This window comes from Heteronotia binoei, chromosome 21, assembly GCF_032191835.1.
Source record: "Heteronotia binoei isolate CCM8104 ecotype False Entrance Well chromosome 21, APGP_CSIRO_Hbin_v1, whole genome shotgun sequence".
Classification (NCBI taxonomy): domain Eukaryota; kingdom Metazoa; phylum Chordata; class Lepidosauria; order Squamata; family Gekkonidae; genus Heteronotia; species Heteronotia binoei.
In genome coordinates, this window is record NC_083243.1 from 37,626,759 (window position 1) to 37,641,700 (window position 14,942).

General features: G+C 45.5%; 1 protein-coding gene across 2 annotated transcripts in view; it reads left to right on the top strand.

The window, feature by feature from the left end:
* Nucleotides 1-13,145, top strand: part of BTBD7 (BTB domain containing 7) — a 97,305-nt gene extending 84,160 nt beyond the window's left edge. The window contains exons 9-11 of one of the 2 annotated variants that reach the window (XM_060263277.1): nt 1,573-1,751; nt 4,156-4,590; nt 7,768-13,145. In XM_060263277.1, the coding sequence (XP_060119260.1) occupies nt 1,573-1,751; nt 4,156-4,590; nt 7,768-8,583 (1,430 nt within the window). In that variant the 3' untranslated portion in view covers nt 8,584-13,145. Of the gene's footprint in view, nt 1-1,572; nt 1,752-4,155; nt 4,591-7,767 lie in introns of those variants that run through there. The other variant, XM_060263279.1, reaches the window with a different exon arrangement.
* Nucleotides 13,146-14,942: the final 1,797 nt, after the last annotated feature.

The window sequence follows — 14,942 nt, forward strand, 5'->3', positions numbered from 1 at the left end:
AACTGCCAGGCTGGACAAGTTCCAGGGACACAACCCCTTGATTTTTGCTGCTTGCACTCAAGGAGTTCTTTCTCGCTCCACCGGTATTGAGAGCCATTGTGGTGCTGTTGCATGCAGGTGTGCTGGATTTCTTCTAGCCCCTCAGGAATGCACTTTTGTCTGCTGAGAAAGGAGATGGTTTTTGCCAGCTCCGAAGAATGCAGAGAGGCTGCTTTTCTACAACATATTATTCCTTTTGACTCAGAGAGATGATTGGAGTTACGCTTTACATAACAAATGGATGGTGTCAAGGGTTTGTCCTTGTGCTGGAGTCTGTTTCAAAAGTGCAGATGGCAGAATTGGATGGACCGCTTGAAAAAGTGAATAGCATTCTTTATGTGTTCCCTTCCTTTTACTGACTTCCAGACATCACAGGAATCTTTGAGCAAGTTCCCACAGCTGGTGTTCTTGGGACACCAGGCTGTGAGGATACTGGATGTGCAATTGAGAAGTTCTAAGCATTGACAGCCTATCTGTGGCAAATGCTGGGGGCAAGCTTGCCAAGTGATAAAAGTATTAGTTTCTTGGTCATAATCAGCTCCGAGTCTGCTGTATAGTAGGCCCTTGAAGAATATTTTAAAAACCCCACTGCCCAAATTTTCTGTTTAGCTGTGTAAACATCCAGACATTGTTGGGATGCAATCTCTTTGTTCCTTGTCTAAAGGAAACTTGGCATTTAAAGAAAAGGGGTGGGCAGTACATTCCAATTGGGGATCGCTGTAGGTGATCATAGCAACTGTCCTGTATAGCCTTTGTGACCTTAAGGCCTGGCTTTTGTAATGCAGCCCTTGGGCAACTGACCTTGATGATGGTCTGGAGCCAAACTTAGTGGCCAAACTTGCTTAACATAAGAGCTGCAAGACATGAAAGTCATATGTTTGAGAGCCACATGGAAGGAAGATGAGAGGAGAGGTGGAAAGAAAGCAACTTTAAAAGCATTCTCCAAGCCACTGGCCAGCGGGGCAAATGGAGGCTTTGGGAGCCACACAATATGTGTGAAAGAGCCACATGTGGCTCCTGAGCTGCAGTTTGGTCACCCCTGGTCTGGATGCTTCAGCCTCCATTCTAAGAGCACATCAGTGATCTCACAGTCTGATCTGGCTTCCCATTATCTTTTGAGCCTGCAAAACCTAGAGGTCACCATCTCTTCTAGGTCCCATAAGTAAGAGTCTGTCCTCTTCATCACGTTGCCCACAAGTGCTGAAGGGGTCCAAAAGTGTGCTCATTCAGCCTTCTTTTCCCTGGTGTCTGTAGTGCATTGTCTCAAGAGAAGATGTTAAGCTTGGTTTTTTCTGCCCTGCTTTATCTCTGCAGGGCCCAGAACATTTCCTCATTACTATACCTGTTCTCTCAGACTTGCACCCTTGCAGCAAGGCTAGTCTGGCATTAAGGAGTGTACAAAAAAAAAAGAGAGTCCAAACCTCAGGTCTTTGCGAACGTTGATGTTCTAGGCCTCTGGCAACATTGTGTGAGCCTAGGGAATGGATATTCCAACATGGGTTGTTCTCTGTATGTTTTGTTTTCTTTCCCCAGTTCCTCGTCTCTTGGTTGTTAAAGAAATGGTCAAACGACTGCAGGAGCTCCGCCACACAGAGCAGGTGCAGAGGGCTTACGCTCTTAACTGCGGAGAAGGAGCCACTGTCAGTTACGAGATCCAGATCCGGGTGTTGAGAGAGTTTGGGCTTCATGATTCCGCTGCAGAGCTCTTGCAGGTATGGAACGCTGGTCGTGAAGCTGGCTGCCGGCACTGGACTTTCCCCGAACTGGCTGCTTCTCGTTTGATCCCGCCCCCCCCCCCAAAAAAAAACATAACTGAAACTGTGAGTACACTTAGTGTAGTCATCTTTGAAGGTAAGCAGAATACTGCTGGAGTGAGTAAGTGCCAGAGGAAGCATTGCTGAGGTTGTAGAGGACCTACAGCAGTCTTCTGCTCAGCCAGTGCAAGCAAGGGCGTGTGGTAAGAGAGAGGCTTTATCAGATTTTTTTTTTGAAAGTAACTGAAGTGCAGGCATTTTTTTTCTCCAAGTACAACTTTTATACACTTTGATCCTGAATGCTCCCAGCGAGTTAAACTATAAAAGTAAGCGCCCCCCCCTCAAATACGCAAGTAAAGAATACTGTGTAACATATGAGAGGGGCCATGGCTGGTGGTAGAGTATCTGCCTTATTTGCAGAAAGACCAGGGCTTTTTTTTTTGTAGCAGGAGCTCTTTTGCATATTAGGCCATACCCCCTGATGTAGCCAATCCTCCAAGAGCTTACAGTAGGCACTGTACTAAGAGCTCTGTAAGCTCTTGGAGGATTGGCTATATCAATAGCCAGTGAGTCCCCTGCATTGTGCACGGGGTTGGACTAGATGACCATGGAGGTACCTTCCAACTCTATGATTCTGTGATTCTATGATCAGGGGTGTGTGCCCTAGTATTCAGTGGAGCTCTTGCTACAGAAATCCCTGAGAAGGACCCAGGGTTCAGTCCCCAATATCTCTAGTAGCTGGTGACATGAAAGCCCTCGTCTTGTGACTCTGAAGAACCACCGCCAGTCAGAGTAGGCAGAATTGACCTTGATAGACCAGTGACCTGACTTGGTTTAGCACAGTTTCAAGCATCTGTAGCCATCTTCTAGCACTTTTTAACCAGAGGCCCACTCAAGCAAATCATACATAAGTATCCCAGCTGTGCCTCTCCCCAGTAGCAGCTCCATATTCTTCCAACAGCATTTGTGATTATTTTAAAGAGCACCATCAGTGTGTGTGGCTTTTTTAGAGTTCAGTAAGAGAGGTCAGAGCTGACAGTCTTAACAGTGCAATCTGAGTTCTACCCGCTTCTAAGCCCATTGACTTTAATGGAATTAAAAAGGTATAATGTTTCTCAGGAGGGCAGTGTAAAATACCTAATTTTACCAAAGAGGGAGGCATGACTTTGTAGGAGAAACTTTAAAAAAAAACAACCAACTTCTTGTCTGATTTTTTTCCCCATGCCCTAAATCAGGGGTGGGGAACCTTTTTTCTGCCAAGGGCCATATGGATATTTATAACATCATTCGCGGACCATAAAAATTATCAGCTTAAAAAACAGTGCTCTGCCAAGGGAGAACAATTCAGGCCAGCAAAATTAATGCAAATAATCGTTTTTGTATTTGAAATAATGTGGGGAGAGCCTAATCTGGCGTGCACACACACACACATACCTGGCCCACCGCCCTAGGCAAATACCTAGGTCCAGGGGTTTTTTGTAGAAAAATCCCAGCAGAAACTCCGTAGCATATTAGACCGCATCCCCTAATATTAGCATATTAGGTCACACACTCATTAGCATATTAGGCCACACCATCTGGGATAATCAAGTGCAAACTGAACTGTGACAGTAACTTTTCCAGGCCCTGCAGCAATTCTGGCCAGCCAGCCAGGCCCAGGGAGGCTGCTGCACAGTACATCTGGGCCCTGTGACCCCTGCCGGGCCCTGGGGAGGCTGCTGCACAGCACGGCTGCACCCCACGATTCTCGCTGACAAGCCAGGCCCCAGGGAGGCTGCCACATGGCTCGGTTCAGCCCAGTAATCTCCAAGGGCCACACCAAGTGACCTCGAGGGCTGTATACGGCCCTTGGGACAGAGGTTCCCCACCCCTGCCCTAAATAGAGGAGGGAATGCTCTTTAACCAAAACTTTCATAAAATGGTACTTTATTTCATAGAGGGAGCCACCCAGTGGTGGCCTGTAGCATAAAGTTCTTTGGGTTTTTTGATGTAGTTTTGTGTTACTTTCAGCAAAAAAAAAAAGGACACCCTTGTAGGACCTACATTTTATCCATCCAGGCTTTTTAGACAGATTCTGTTAACACTGTATATATTCTGCGTGAACAATAATTGTGGTTCATAATTTCCATTCTTGTATCTGATTGTTGGCAGGAATGAAGTAACATTTAAACTTCAGCTATAGGAGCAAAAATGCCTTAATAAATTTTCTGTTGCTGAAGTATTGACTTGAACAGAAAGCAGATGATAATCTCACACAAGGGCAGTCAATGCAGATGGGGACCCTAGCAGAGAACACCCACCTTGTAGCAGAAGCAAATGTGGCCCCCTTTGACAACTTTCTGCTTCTATCTTTCAATTGCAGAATCCTCACAAGTTCTTCCCCGAGGAGCATTTCGGTGACGAAAGCCCCCTGTTGACCCTGAGGCAGTCAGGGGGGCGATGCCGGGTGAACAGCACGCCCACTGCAGAAACCTTGTTTACAGAACTCGACTCTTTTGTGGCCTTCCATCCCCCACTGCCCCCTCCCCCACCACCTTACCATCCACCAGCTACTCCGATTCACAGCCAGTTCAAAGTCGGCTGGAAGCAAAGGGCCCAGAGCCAGCAGCACCCCTCGCGGTCCTTCTCGTACCCCTGCAACCATTCCTTGTTCCACTCCAGGACAGCACCAAAAGTGGCCCCGCCCATCTACTTGTCCGGGGTCAAAGCCACACCTCCCGATTGCACTAACACAACAGGACTGGGAAGACAAACTGTGGCAGCGGCGGCAGCTGTGATGGCAGCTGAAAAGCAAGTGGTAAGCAAACCAAATATACTCCTGACATCCTCCCCGCCCCCCCCAGCCTGGTATATGTGAATGGCAAGATGTCATGGGGTGTTAACCTGGTGAAGTAAGAAAAACGGCTACAAGAACAGTTTGGCAAGTAGCAGTATCAAATCCAGTTACCGCTGGCCTAATTACAGATTGAGGATTCTCCATTTGGGGGCTAGCACTGGGTCATTCCATAGAAGTCATGTATAAAGGCTGTTTGAGAGCCAGTTTGGTATAGTGGTTAAGTGTGCAGACTCTTATCTGGGAGAACCGGGTTTGATTCCCCACTCCTCCACTTGCACCTGCTGGAATGGCCTTGGGTTAGCCATAGCTATTGCAGGAGTTGTCCTTGAAAGGGCAGCTGCTGTGAGAGCCCTTTCAGCTTTACCCACCTCACAGGGTGTCTGTTGTGGGGGAGGAAGGTAAAGGAGATTGTGAGCTGCTTTGAGACTCTGAAATCCGAAGTGGAGGGCGGGATATGAATCCAATATCATCATCATCTTTGCAGCTTCTTTACTCTCTTGGGTGTAATGACATAAGAGCAGTTGTGCTGGATCAGACCGATTGTCCATCTGTTTCACACCGTGGCCAACCAGATGCCCTCAGAAAGCTGATCAGCAGGTCACGGAGGGCCCCTCTTGTCCCCCAGAACTAGTACTTGGAGGGTTGCTGCCTCTGAACAACTCAGCCTTTCAATTCAATAACCTTTATTGGCATGATATCGCAGGGATCCAATCCATCCATCAAATGGCAATTTGCAAATACATTAAGCGCCTCCTAGATGCTAGATATAAAAAATTTGCAACAGTTTCAATTACCAATTGATTCCGAGTTGACAACAGGAAGATGATTTTATATTTGTTGGGCTTCGCTGTTTGCTCACTCAAACGAGTCAATGAGGAGCAAATTTTTGATGTAGCAGCTTACCCTAAATACCTCAAGAGATTTCTTTGTTCAGTGTGGCACATACATAGAATAAATACTTCTGCGCCGGTGCACGTGCAAAGCAATCCATCGTGCAGATGGGCTGTGCGGGGCAGTAGCCTCTTAGGGGCAGCCAAAGTAGTCCCTTCTCTCCATTTTTACAAGAGTCTTAAATGTTTGGGGGGGGGGGCAAGTGATAAAACAGTGCAAGTGGATTTAGTGGAGATGGATTTTTGCTCTTACTGTCTCCTTTTGAGTGTTTAGTTACCAGAGCTTTTGGAAGCAGTGCATGGATGGCAGTTGAGGCTTTGTCCCAGGATTTTACTTTTAAATCGGATTGCGTTCAGCTGAATAATTCATGGCGAGGTGTTAAAAGATGAAATCAGCACAGTGGAGAACCTGTGACTTAACGGTTTAAGGCAAAAAGCATTTATGACTAGGCTTAAGCGAGTGAGCGGCTCCTTTGAAAGTAAGGAAGAAACGGTCCCATATAAACCTGGCTTATTCTCTCATTATGTAAAACATGCAGCAGAGAAGAAGGAAGACTGGCCTGGAACAATTTAAGGAAAAATGTAGTTCTTGATGTAGTTAGCCAGGTAAGTTTGGGAGCATTTGTGCAGGTCCCCTGGTGTCTGCCTGAACGCTGAAAAATCGCCATGGTTGATCCCACTTATGGTCTCTCTAACGTTCCCCTGTGAGTCTCACGGGAGCAGTTCAGATTCACTTCCTCTCCATTATTCATAAAATCTTCTCTCCTTGTAATTACCCTAAATACCTCGAGAGATTTCTGTTAGAAAGCTGCATTCAAGTCTGGATTGTTTTCTACTGCTAAACCCGTATTGTTTTCTTGTCTGATTAACGAGGGGTGTATTTTATTGGACAAGGCCAGCAGTGACTGCATGTGATGGCCTGGACTGGAGTCCAACTACTGTTAATTCCTTGTCAGAAGGAAATGTTGAGCTCTCGTGACTTAGGGGTCAGATGTAGCTAAGGGGTGCTTTTATTTAGGAAGCAGAGTGGGGTGGGGAGGTTTTGTGTGTGTGTTGCTTTTGACTCTTTACAGGCTTTCTGCTGAGGCCTCATTCTTGTTCAGAAGATTTAAATCTTGTTTGATTCAGGTAATTCTTTAACAGTTTGGACAAGTTTGACAAAACTCAGCTGAGCACGTGAAGTGGAGAAAAGCATTCAAGTGATGATATTCAGGACTGTTTTAAAGTAATTTGCCATGGATTTGTTTTGTGACTAAAACCATGTCGACTGTGTTCAGCAGTGAGGCATAAGGAAATGCGAGCGAGTTGACTGCTAAATCACAGTTGCAGGATTTCAGCACCCTGACCTAGAGGGCCCAGGTTAGCCCAGTCTCCTCACGTTTTGGAAGCTAAGCAGGGCTGGCCCTGGTTAGTATTTGGATGGGAGACCACCAGGGAAGTCCAGGGTTGCTACGCAGAGGCAGGCAAGGGCAAACCACCTCTGAACATCTCTTGCCTTGAAAACCCTACAGGGATTGCCTCTTATTTCTGCTCCGTTTAAGGCAGTTGCCTCCACTGGTTGTCTCTAGATTTGTTCGTGTCGTTTTTGCTTAGCTGCTTTGTACCAGTTTGAAGCTAAGTCTGGGTACTTATTTGTTTGTAGTCAGAAAATGTATAATGCTCTGTCTTCTCATTTGAGGCAGCTCACAGATCTGCACCCAAACTGTTCATTGGGAAGGTACTGTGGCTCGGTGGAAGAGCTTCTGCTTGGCTTGCAGAAGGTCCCAGATTCAGTTCCTGGCATCTTCAAGGGGTTGGTGGGGGGGGAGGTGGGAAAGGGACCAGACTTTGAAAGACCTCTGCCTGAGACCCTGGAGAGCCGTCTGAGGAGACAGTGATTGGCCTTGATAGCAGAACAGTGGTCTTCTTCAGTGTATGTCAGCTTCATGTGTGTTCGTTATAAGCCTCGAATGCAGAATATTAGACGCTTGCCATTTTTCTAAACCAAATCAGCAGCCAGCTCCTTTGTGGAGCTGGAAGAATGCCAGAGCCCTGCCTGCTTACCTTGAACCTAAATCGTTGTGATAGACATTTGGGGGGTTAGGGTCCAGTCTCTTAACAGTGGCCTGTGGCAAGCTTGGCCTTCTGCAGGCTGAAGCGGTTCTGGAAGTGGGGAGGGAGGAGAGTAATAGACCAGGTGGTTGATAGCTAGAACAGAAGGGGGAAGAAAATAGCCCAAGTGAAATGGATGTTCTCTACTCTTTCCCAGGGTACACAACCTGTGCTCAATGAACTGATGCCAGATATTGCAATGGGCGTGTCGACGATGTCTCTCAAGGACAGGAGGCTGCCGGAGCTCACTGTTGACACAGAACTAAGCCAGCCTGTTTTGGAGATTGGACCAGGACCATCCCAGCACATCTCCTGCATCCAGACAAGGCACACGCACAGTTCCCGGAAGAAGCATTCCATCGAGCAGAAGCTGGATGCCAGAGAGAATCCACAGGAATATCCAGATTTCTATGATTTCTCCAATGCTGCAGGCAGACCTTCCACTCCAGTGCCTGGCAGGCATACCCCTTCACCTTCCCAAGGTGTCTATTTTGGCCCAGATTTGTACAGTCACAACAAAGTATTGCCCAGTGGCTTAAAGCCCGCCCACCTGGCTAACCATCTCTCCCCGAAAAAGCTCGAGGATCCTAGGAGAGAGTACATGCTTTCTCAAGAAGGGCATCCCCACAGACAAAAGAACGAACCGATACACCTCGATGTCTTAGAGCAGCCACCCCAGAGGTTGGATTTGGCGTTGGCTGCCCAAGAGAACACTGGGAATGGCCCAGCTCATGCGAGGGGACGAACAAAAATGGAAACAGACTTGACCTATGGGCTGACTGCTAGCCGGCCTTCTCTGCCGGCATACAATTTGGAGAGCCACGAAGAACAGTCCAGCTGCAGGTTGGCAGAGACGGAGCCTCTCGAGCACGAAGCACAGAGAAATGCAGATTTGGAAAGAGAAGAGGTGGTAAGCAGAGGGAGGCGGTCCCCAAGCAAACCAGACTTCATGTACAAAAAGTCTGCCCTCTGAAAACCACCTCCGATTCTTCTCTGTGCCTAAGAATTGCGACCTTCCCAGTCCTTTTGCCTGACCTTGTCAAGCAAGTTCATAATGCCAGCCTCTAAAAGCAGTTGTTTTTTCCTTTCCCCTTTGCCCCCCCTCCTTTGTATATACATCGCTTCCTTAGAAATGGCATGCTATCAGTTTATTTGGAATGCTGCTTCAAAGTTTGTGTGTTGGAACAAATTTTGTTAAGCTTTTAAAAAAATATTTTAGCTGGTACCTTTTTTTAAAAAAGAAGGGGGGAATAGCTGTTTGCACCTGTACATTAATTTTGTTTGGTTTTTGTACTAGTATGTTAAAACTTTTGACTCATTCTAAAGGACTCTATGTTCACAATCTTCCCACTTTTTATAATGTCTTTCAGCTCCCCGTTTTCTGTGTGCATTACATTGCGCACTGTGAAATGTATTTTCTAATAAGGTGGTGAGAATGTCTGTCTTCATTTTTGAATGACTATAGGAATTCCAAAGAACAGCACATCTAAGTAACTTACTCTGGTTAGGTCTGAAACCTTCTTGGTTTGCCACTCATGCAAGAATCCAGCCTAATATTTCTCTTTTGTTTACCAAGTCCATGGCAGCTGGCCTTCCGGTCTTGATGTAGCAAGCCCTCAACTAACTCATGCTTATGGCTGGAATTTTCTGTGGAAAGCAAGGAAGTACAGCTCCCCTTTCTTATGAGGGGGAGGGAAACCTCAAGAAGCACTTAGTAACTTCCTGTGGTTTATTAAACCACAATAAAAATGGTTAGAATATATTAAGAATGGTTCGAGTCCTGCAGTTTGACAATATTTCTCAAGTTTTTCTTTTCTTTTTGGCAAAGATATGCAGAGATGGGAAGGTTTCATAGCAAGTGCAGAAAGGTGGGAAGGTACAGCTTAACATCTGACATAGGTGTTAATTGCTTTGTCTCATCAGAGGGCTGCCTCTCTAAATAGAGGCACTAAAAAGAAACGCTCGCTGCCTTCTTCGCTCTGCCTCTACTTAAGAAACCAAGGGCTTTCGGTCTTCAGTGGTGTTGTTTGGCACTCTTTCACACAACCGCTTGGCTTTGTGGATCAGAATCAGATCAAAGAGCCAGCTGTTCTAGCCTCACGAGCTATAAGCAGTTTTAGCACTTAAAACTCTTTGTTCTCAGCCTCCTGAATGTGTGTTTGTTTGTTTTTCTGCTTAAGGCCCTGGGGACTCTTCTGATTTTGTGGACATAAAGTGAAGTCCTGGGGCTGATAGGTAGAGATGTCCATTGACACCAGCGATGGCCATCCTCTCAGAAGAAAAGGCTCACATACCACTACTTGGTAACAGTTAACAGAGGCCTGACTTGATACCTTCTAGTAAAGCTCTTCCATCACCTGTAGACCTCAGTCAGAATATAACTAAAGGCTAATTGTCACCTTAAACCGGACTCTGTTTTTAAATACTTGACACAATTTAAATGTAAATTTTGTTTCACTGTCGATTCACGAACAGCTTTGTTGTGGGCTCTGGGGAAAAAAGAGCTGCAGCTTCCACCATTTTGTCTTCTCTTCCTGGCTTCTTCAAGTTGTGGAGGAAGGAACATTTTTGTTGTCATTAAAACAGAAACATTATTTGTGATTTTGTTCATGTAGGGGGAAGAGGGAGACTCATCTTGGCCAAAATTTTTGCGTTGCATGGCACTGTCATTCCAGAGAGTAAAGCCTCTCACACCATGCCTTTCGAGAACATTCATTCATGTGTTCAGCAGGTGGATTGAACAGTACAGCACAATTGCTGTTTTGGTGTGTTAGATTTGTATGCAAGTCACTACCATTTTCTCCACCAGATAAGTTTTTGTAGCCTTGCTGGCAAGGTGTATCTTTAAGCCCATTCATCAGACCCACTTTTAGTGCAAGGCAATGGCTGTGTGAACTGGCCTTTTTTTAAAAGGTCTGTTTTGGTCAGAAGATTAGTAGCTATTGGATTATTTTTAATCTGTCATTTATCCAAATTTTGTTTTATCTTTCTTTTGTAGTATAGAAGTTTATTATGAGCATTAGGTTAGCTTTGATTGTTAGAGAGCTTGGTCTCTGTCTCTCTACCCCGTGTTTTCTCACAGACAGAATTTTAACCTACTCACTGAAAAGACTATTAGATGTCTGCTGTTTCATGTAGCCCCTTTCATACATCCCTAAACATAGCCCCTGTCTAACAGGCACGATAGGTTTGAGGTGCAAGTCTTCAGCATCTCAGTAGCAGCAAAATCATTGGCTGAGATTATTGGTGGTGACCATCGAGTTTACACTTGGTTTTTACTGTGGAATAATTTGGGCGAGAAGCTGTTTAATGGATGTTGGAGCTCTGAAAGCCAAATTGCAGATTTTTAAGCACATTATAGGGAGTGCATTACAGGTGAAACCAAGTCTTGAATAGGGGTAGGATTTTGTACGGTAGGGCTCTTAGGACAATCGGGCCATTTGTACAATCTAAACTTGCATTAACCTGGAAAAGGGGATGCAGAAGAACTTGCAGGCCTATTAGAGAAGGTGAGAAACCAGCTTTAATTCTATTTTTTTTAACCACTAGGACCGAAGCTTAGATCATACGGTTCCTCTTGTGCTTCCCTCTACCCACTGCAGATGCTTTCCTTTGCAGTGGGGCTTGCTTCCACTGCGATCAGCACTGCTGTGTGCATCCTTAAAGATCATTGGTCGTGCACACACACAAGTGCTGGCAGGAGAGGAAATGAGCCGTGCAGCGAAGGAAAGTCCCCACAGAGAAGTGGGAATACTGCAATAGGATCCAAGCCTTCGTGCTTTTCTTCTAATGTGTTGGTAGCACATTTATCCCCATAAGATCCTTTCGATCACTACACTATGTTCCCTCTTCCCAGTAAAGCCGTATTTTGATTAGCTCAGAGAAGGGTTGACAGGGCTTCTGGATAGCTCTCTCACTGACATGCTTGCAAAGTCATACCACATTCCTAGTGTACTTCCTTACAAAAAGGTATCTTTACTTTGTCATATACTGACAATTAACTGTATATTTGTCAACAAATAAAAAGGTGTAGCTGAAGTGTTTTTGACGGACTGTAGCCTGATGGGCACAGCTGTTGCGAAGGGGTTTTGATTTGACCCAGGAACAAACTGATCAAACATGATTATTTGTGCCATAAAGTGGAATAATGTTCACCTTCTGCTGGACAGATGACTTAATCAGACTCTCTTTATTTGGTCCATTTGTGCTCCAAAAAGCAGGGCACATGGAGGAGCAGCAACCAAATCCCAACTGCTGAGTGTTGCAGGAATCAACAGCAGTGCCATGTGCTTGGCATTATCCGTGCACAGAACAGTTTTAGCAGCTTAAAAGAAATAATAATCCTTTGTTTGCATGAAGCACTTTTGAATAAATGGTTGGAAGTTCCAAGTATTTCGTAACTGTACAGCTGTGGCTTTGAAAGAGAAAATAATTGCTTACTGAACAATTGGTATACAATGAAAGTATGGAAACTATATTATCCTGGCTAATTTTGCTTCAAGGCTGTGCAGAATCTTGTCCAAAACTAGTTTGGCATATGTACATCTGGGGGAAATGTTTCTGTTCTCATTCATGACCAGGATCTAGAGAGCTCTGTCATGTGGGGGGGCATGCAAAGCACCTTGTCCACACGTGAGGGGTATGTTATATGATTACTTCCAGCAGCATTGATGGCTGCCACAGCAGGTACTGCTTGGAAGTGGCCCCTCACGTTAGGTCCGGGAGTGGGGAATGGAGCTGCCAGAACAAAGCCAAAAAGCTTCTGTGCACATGCAACATTTTGGATCCTAGCTAGTGTGTTTACAATTACATCTAAGGAGACACTGTTAGAACTATTTCTTAATTTTTTCCTCAGCCTTTAAGGTCACAGTAGCTGTCTCAGTAACTGTTCAGTAGGTTTCAGGATTTACTGCTTGTCTTTGATCTCCCCCCCCCTAAAAAAAAATGAATTGGCCCTCTTCTGTTTTTTGTTCCCTCATCTTTTATGTAACTTATTTTGAAATGGGCTGCAGGTAGCACTGTTCCAACAACGATATGTTTATATGGTGAAGGGTTATGTGTGAAATGCTGGGTGAAGCTGAAGAAAAACTAATTTGGTATTTCTGTGCTTGTATGTATTCCTGGAAGGTGTTAAGTGTCCATGATGTTACATTGTTCTTGTGCTGTTACTGGTGTAAAGTCAAGTGCCTTCAATGCTAAAGGCTCAGAAATTTTCTTAAACCAACTTCATGTCCTATGCAAGTGTTTTTTCTACAACCTGCATAACCAGTACTTTGTAAAACTTGTTTACGCTTCAACTGTACATATTGGTTTTTTAAAGAAAATATAGTATTTTTATTTAGGTACCTCTAGAATTGAATTCTAGTCTTGTGTGATGCATTGTAAAACAATACATTTCTCTTTTGAGTACCATTACAGTTGTAAAAAGGTTTTCACTGGTTCTATTTTTCTACTGTTGCTGAGAAGCATGTTAACACTGACTTTATCCTACATATAGTTGGCATTTCAAATAAATGGCTTGTCTAGAAAAATGAACATGAAATTGTTCTGATTTAGTTACTACAAGGGACAATAATGTTCTCCTTCTGCCTGCACAGTACCAAATTACAGAAACAAATTTCAGTGGAAGACTAGAACATATCTTAATTACTGTGCATAACTGCCAGACCCTGTGATTATATTATTCCTAGTCTAAAAAGTATGTTTTGTTAAACCCTGTGATTTGAAGGAAATTCTGCTAATCTGCACGGTCCTGTATTACATAGTCCATAGTTCCTCAGTCACATCAGTATTGAAAGGGACACGTTTTGCTGTAACTGACATTATCAATCTCAGCATCAATCTATGTAATTCTCAACATGGCATCATCTGTGGATCCTTAAAGCTGGAGACTGCAAAGGTTTGCAACTGCCAGGGGTCTTCCTAAACAGAAGCAGGAAGTGTTCATCACACTGAATATAGTATAATTTGCATTTTGCAGGCTTAGCCACCACCACCACCACTATTCTCGGTGCAAAGGCACACCAAAGTGGGTGATTTCTGTCAGCACAGTCAGGGAAAGGTCATTTTGAACCAGTTCAAAAGGCTCCCAGTTCTCCTTTCTCTGCCCAAATTTCCAGTCAGTTCAACTTCTGCAGCTGCAACATCTGCAATGTCCCACTGGCTTGGCAACTCTCTCCTTTCCTTGCACCACGCCCCCCCCCCCCCAATCTATCAGTAAAAGTGCTGGGTGAGGTGGATGTGAAAATCAACTAACCAACCTGAAACCAGAAGAGAGGAACCATTGACATGGGGGTGGCAAAGATTAGTAAGAGCCAGTGAACTCACAAAAGTCCCAATTCACTGCTCTGCTAAGCTGAACTACCTGGATTCGCGCCCCCCCCCCCCCCCGGGATCTGACCATGTTGGGGACAGATCTCTGCTTCTGGCTTGGCCAAGCCCTCTGGCCTAGACTCTTTCCTCCCCAGGAGTCTTGTGCAACACCCCCCCCCCCCTTGACCTTGCCAGCCTGGCAGCTCTGAAGGTGGAAGTGAAACAGTGGGGAAGAAGGAAGCTGCCACTGAACTTTTTCTGCCGCTCTTCAAGCTTGGCCACCCCTCCCCAGTGGCTTGCCAGCAACTTCAGGCAGGCAGCTGGCGGGGCAGGGAGTGCCATCAGCAGGACTTAACTGAATTAATTTTAAAATGTTTTTAAATTACAGCAGCAGCAGGACTTGTGGGCATGGCTGTTAAGTGAGAGGGCATGGGCCTGTGATGCCCCACTGCCAGGTATTCGGATGGGAGACCTCCAAAGAATATCAGAGTTGGGAGGGGGAGGCAGGCTATCGAGCCACTTCTCTGAATGTCCTCCATGCCCAAGCAGGGATTGCCATGACTTCCAGGCATGGGGGTACAAAAACATGCAAATGCAAAGATACAAAAAAGAGAAAAGCATGCCCACAGTGGTCATTGTGGGAATTCATAGGCAACCAGCCTTCAGTCCTTGGCTTCTGTCACTAGAAGGCAGGGTGAAGGGGCAGAGCCTCTTCCTGCACCATTTTGGCCTTTGAGGGAGGACTCACTGGGGCCAGGCATGGTGACAACCACTAAGTAACCTGTTGCCATGCAGCTTGCAGCACTCACCAGGGCTGGCTATCTGCTACTGTTCAACAGCAGCCACCCCACAAAGGCCAGTAGAATGTAGTGGTTAGAATTTCAGACAAGGATCTGGGAGACTCAGGTTCAGATCCCAACTCAGCCACAGAAGTCCCGTGTAGGCCCTTGGGTCACTCGCACACAAGCAGCCTACCCTGCCTCAAAGTTGTGAATTTGAAATGGAGAAGACAAAAACGCA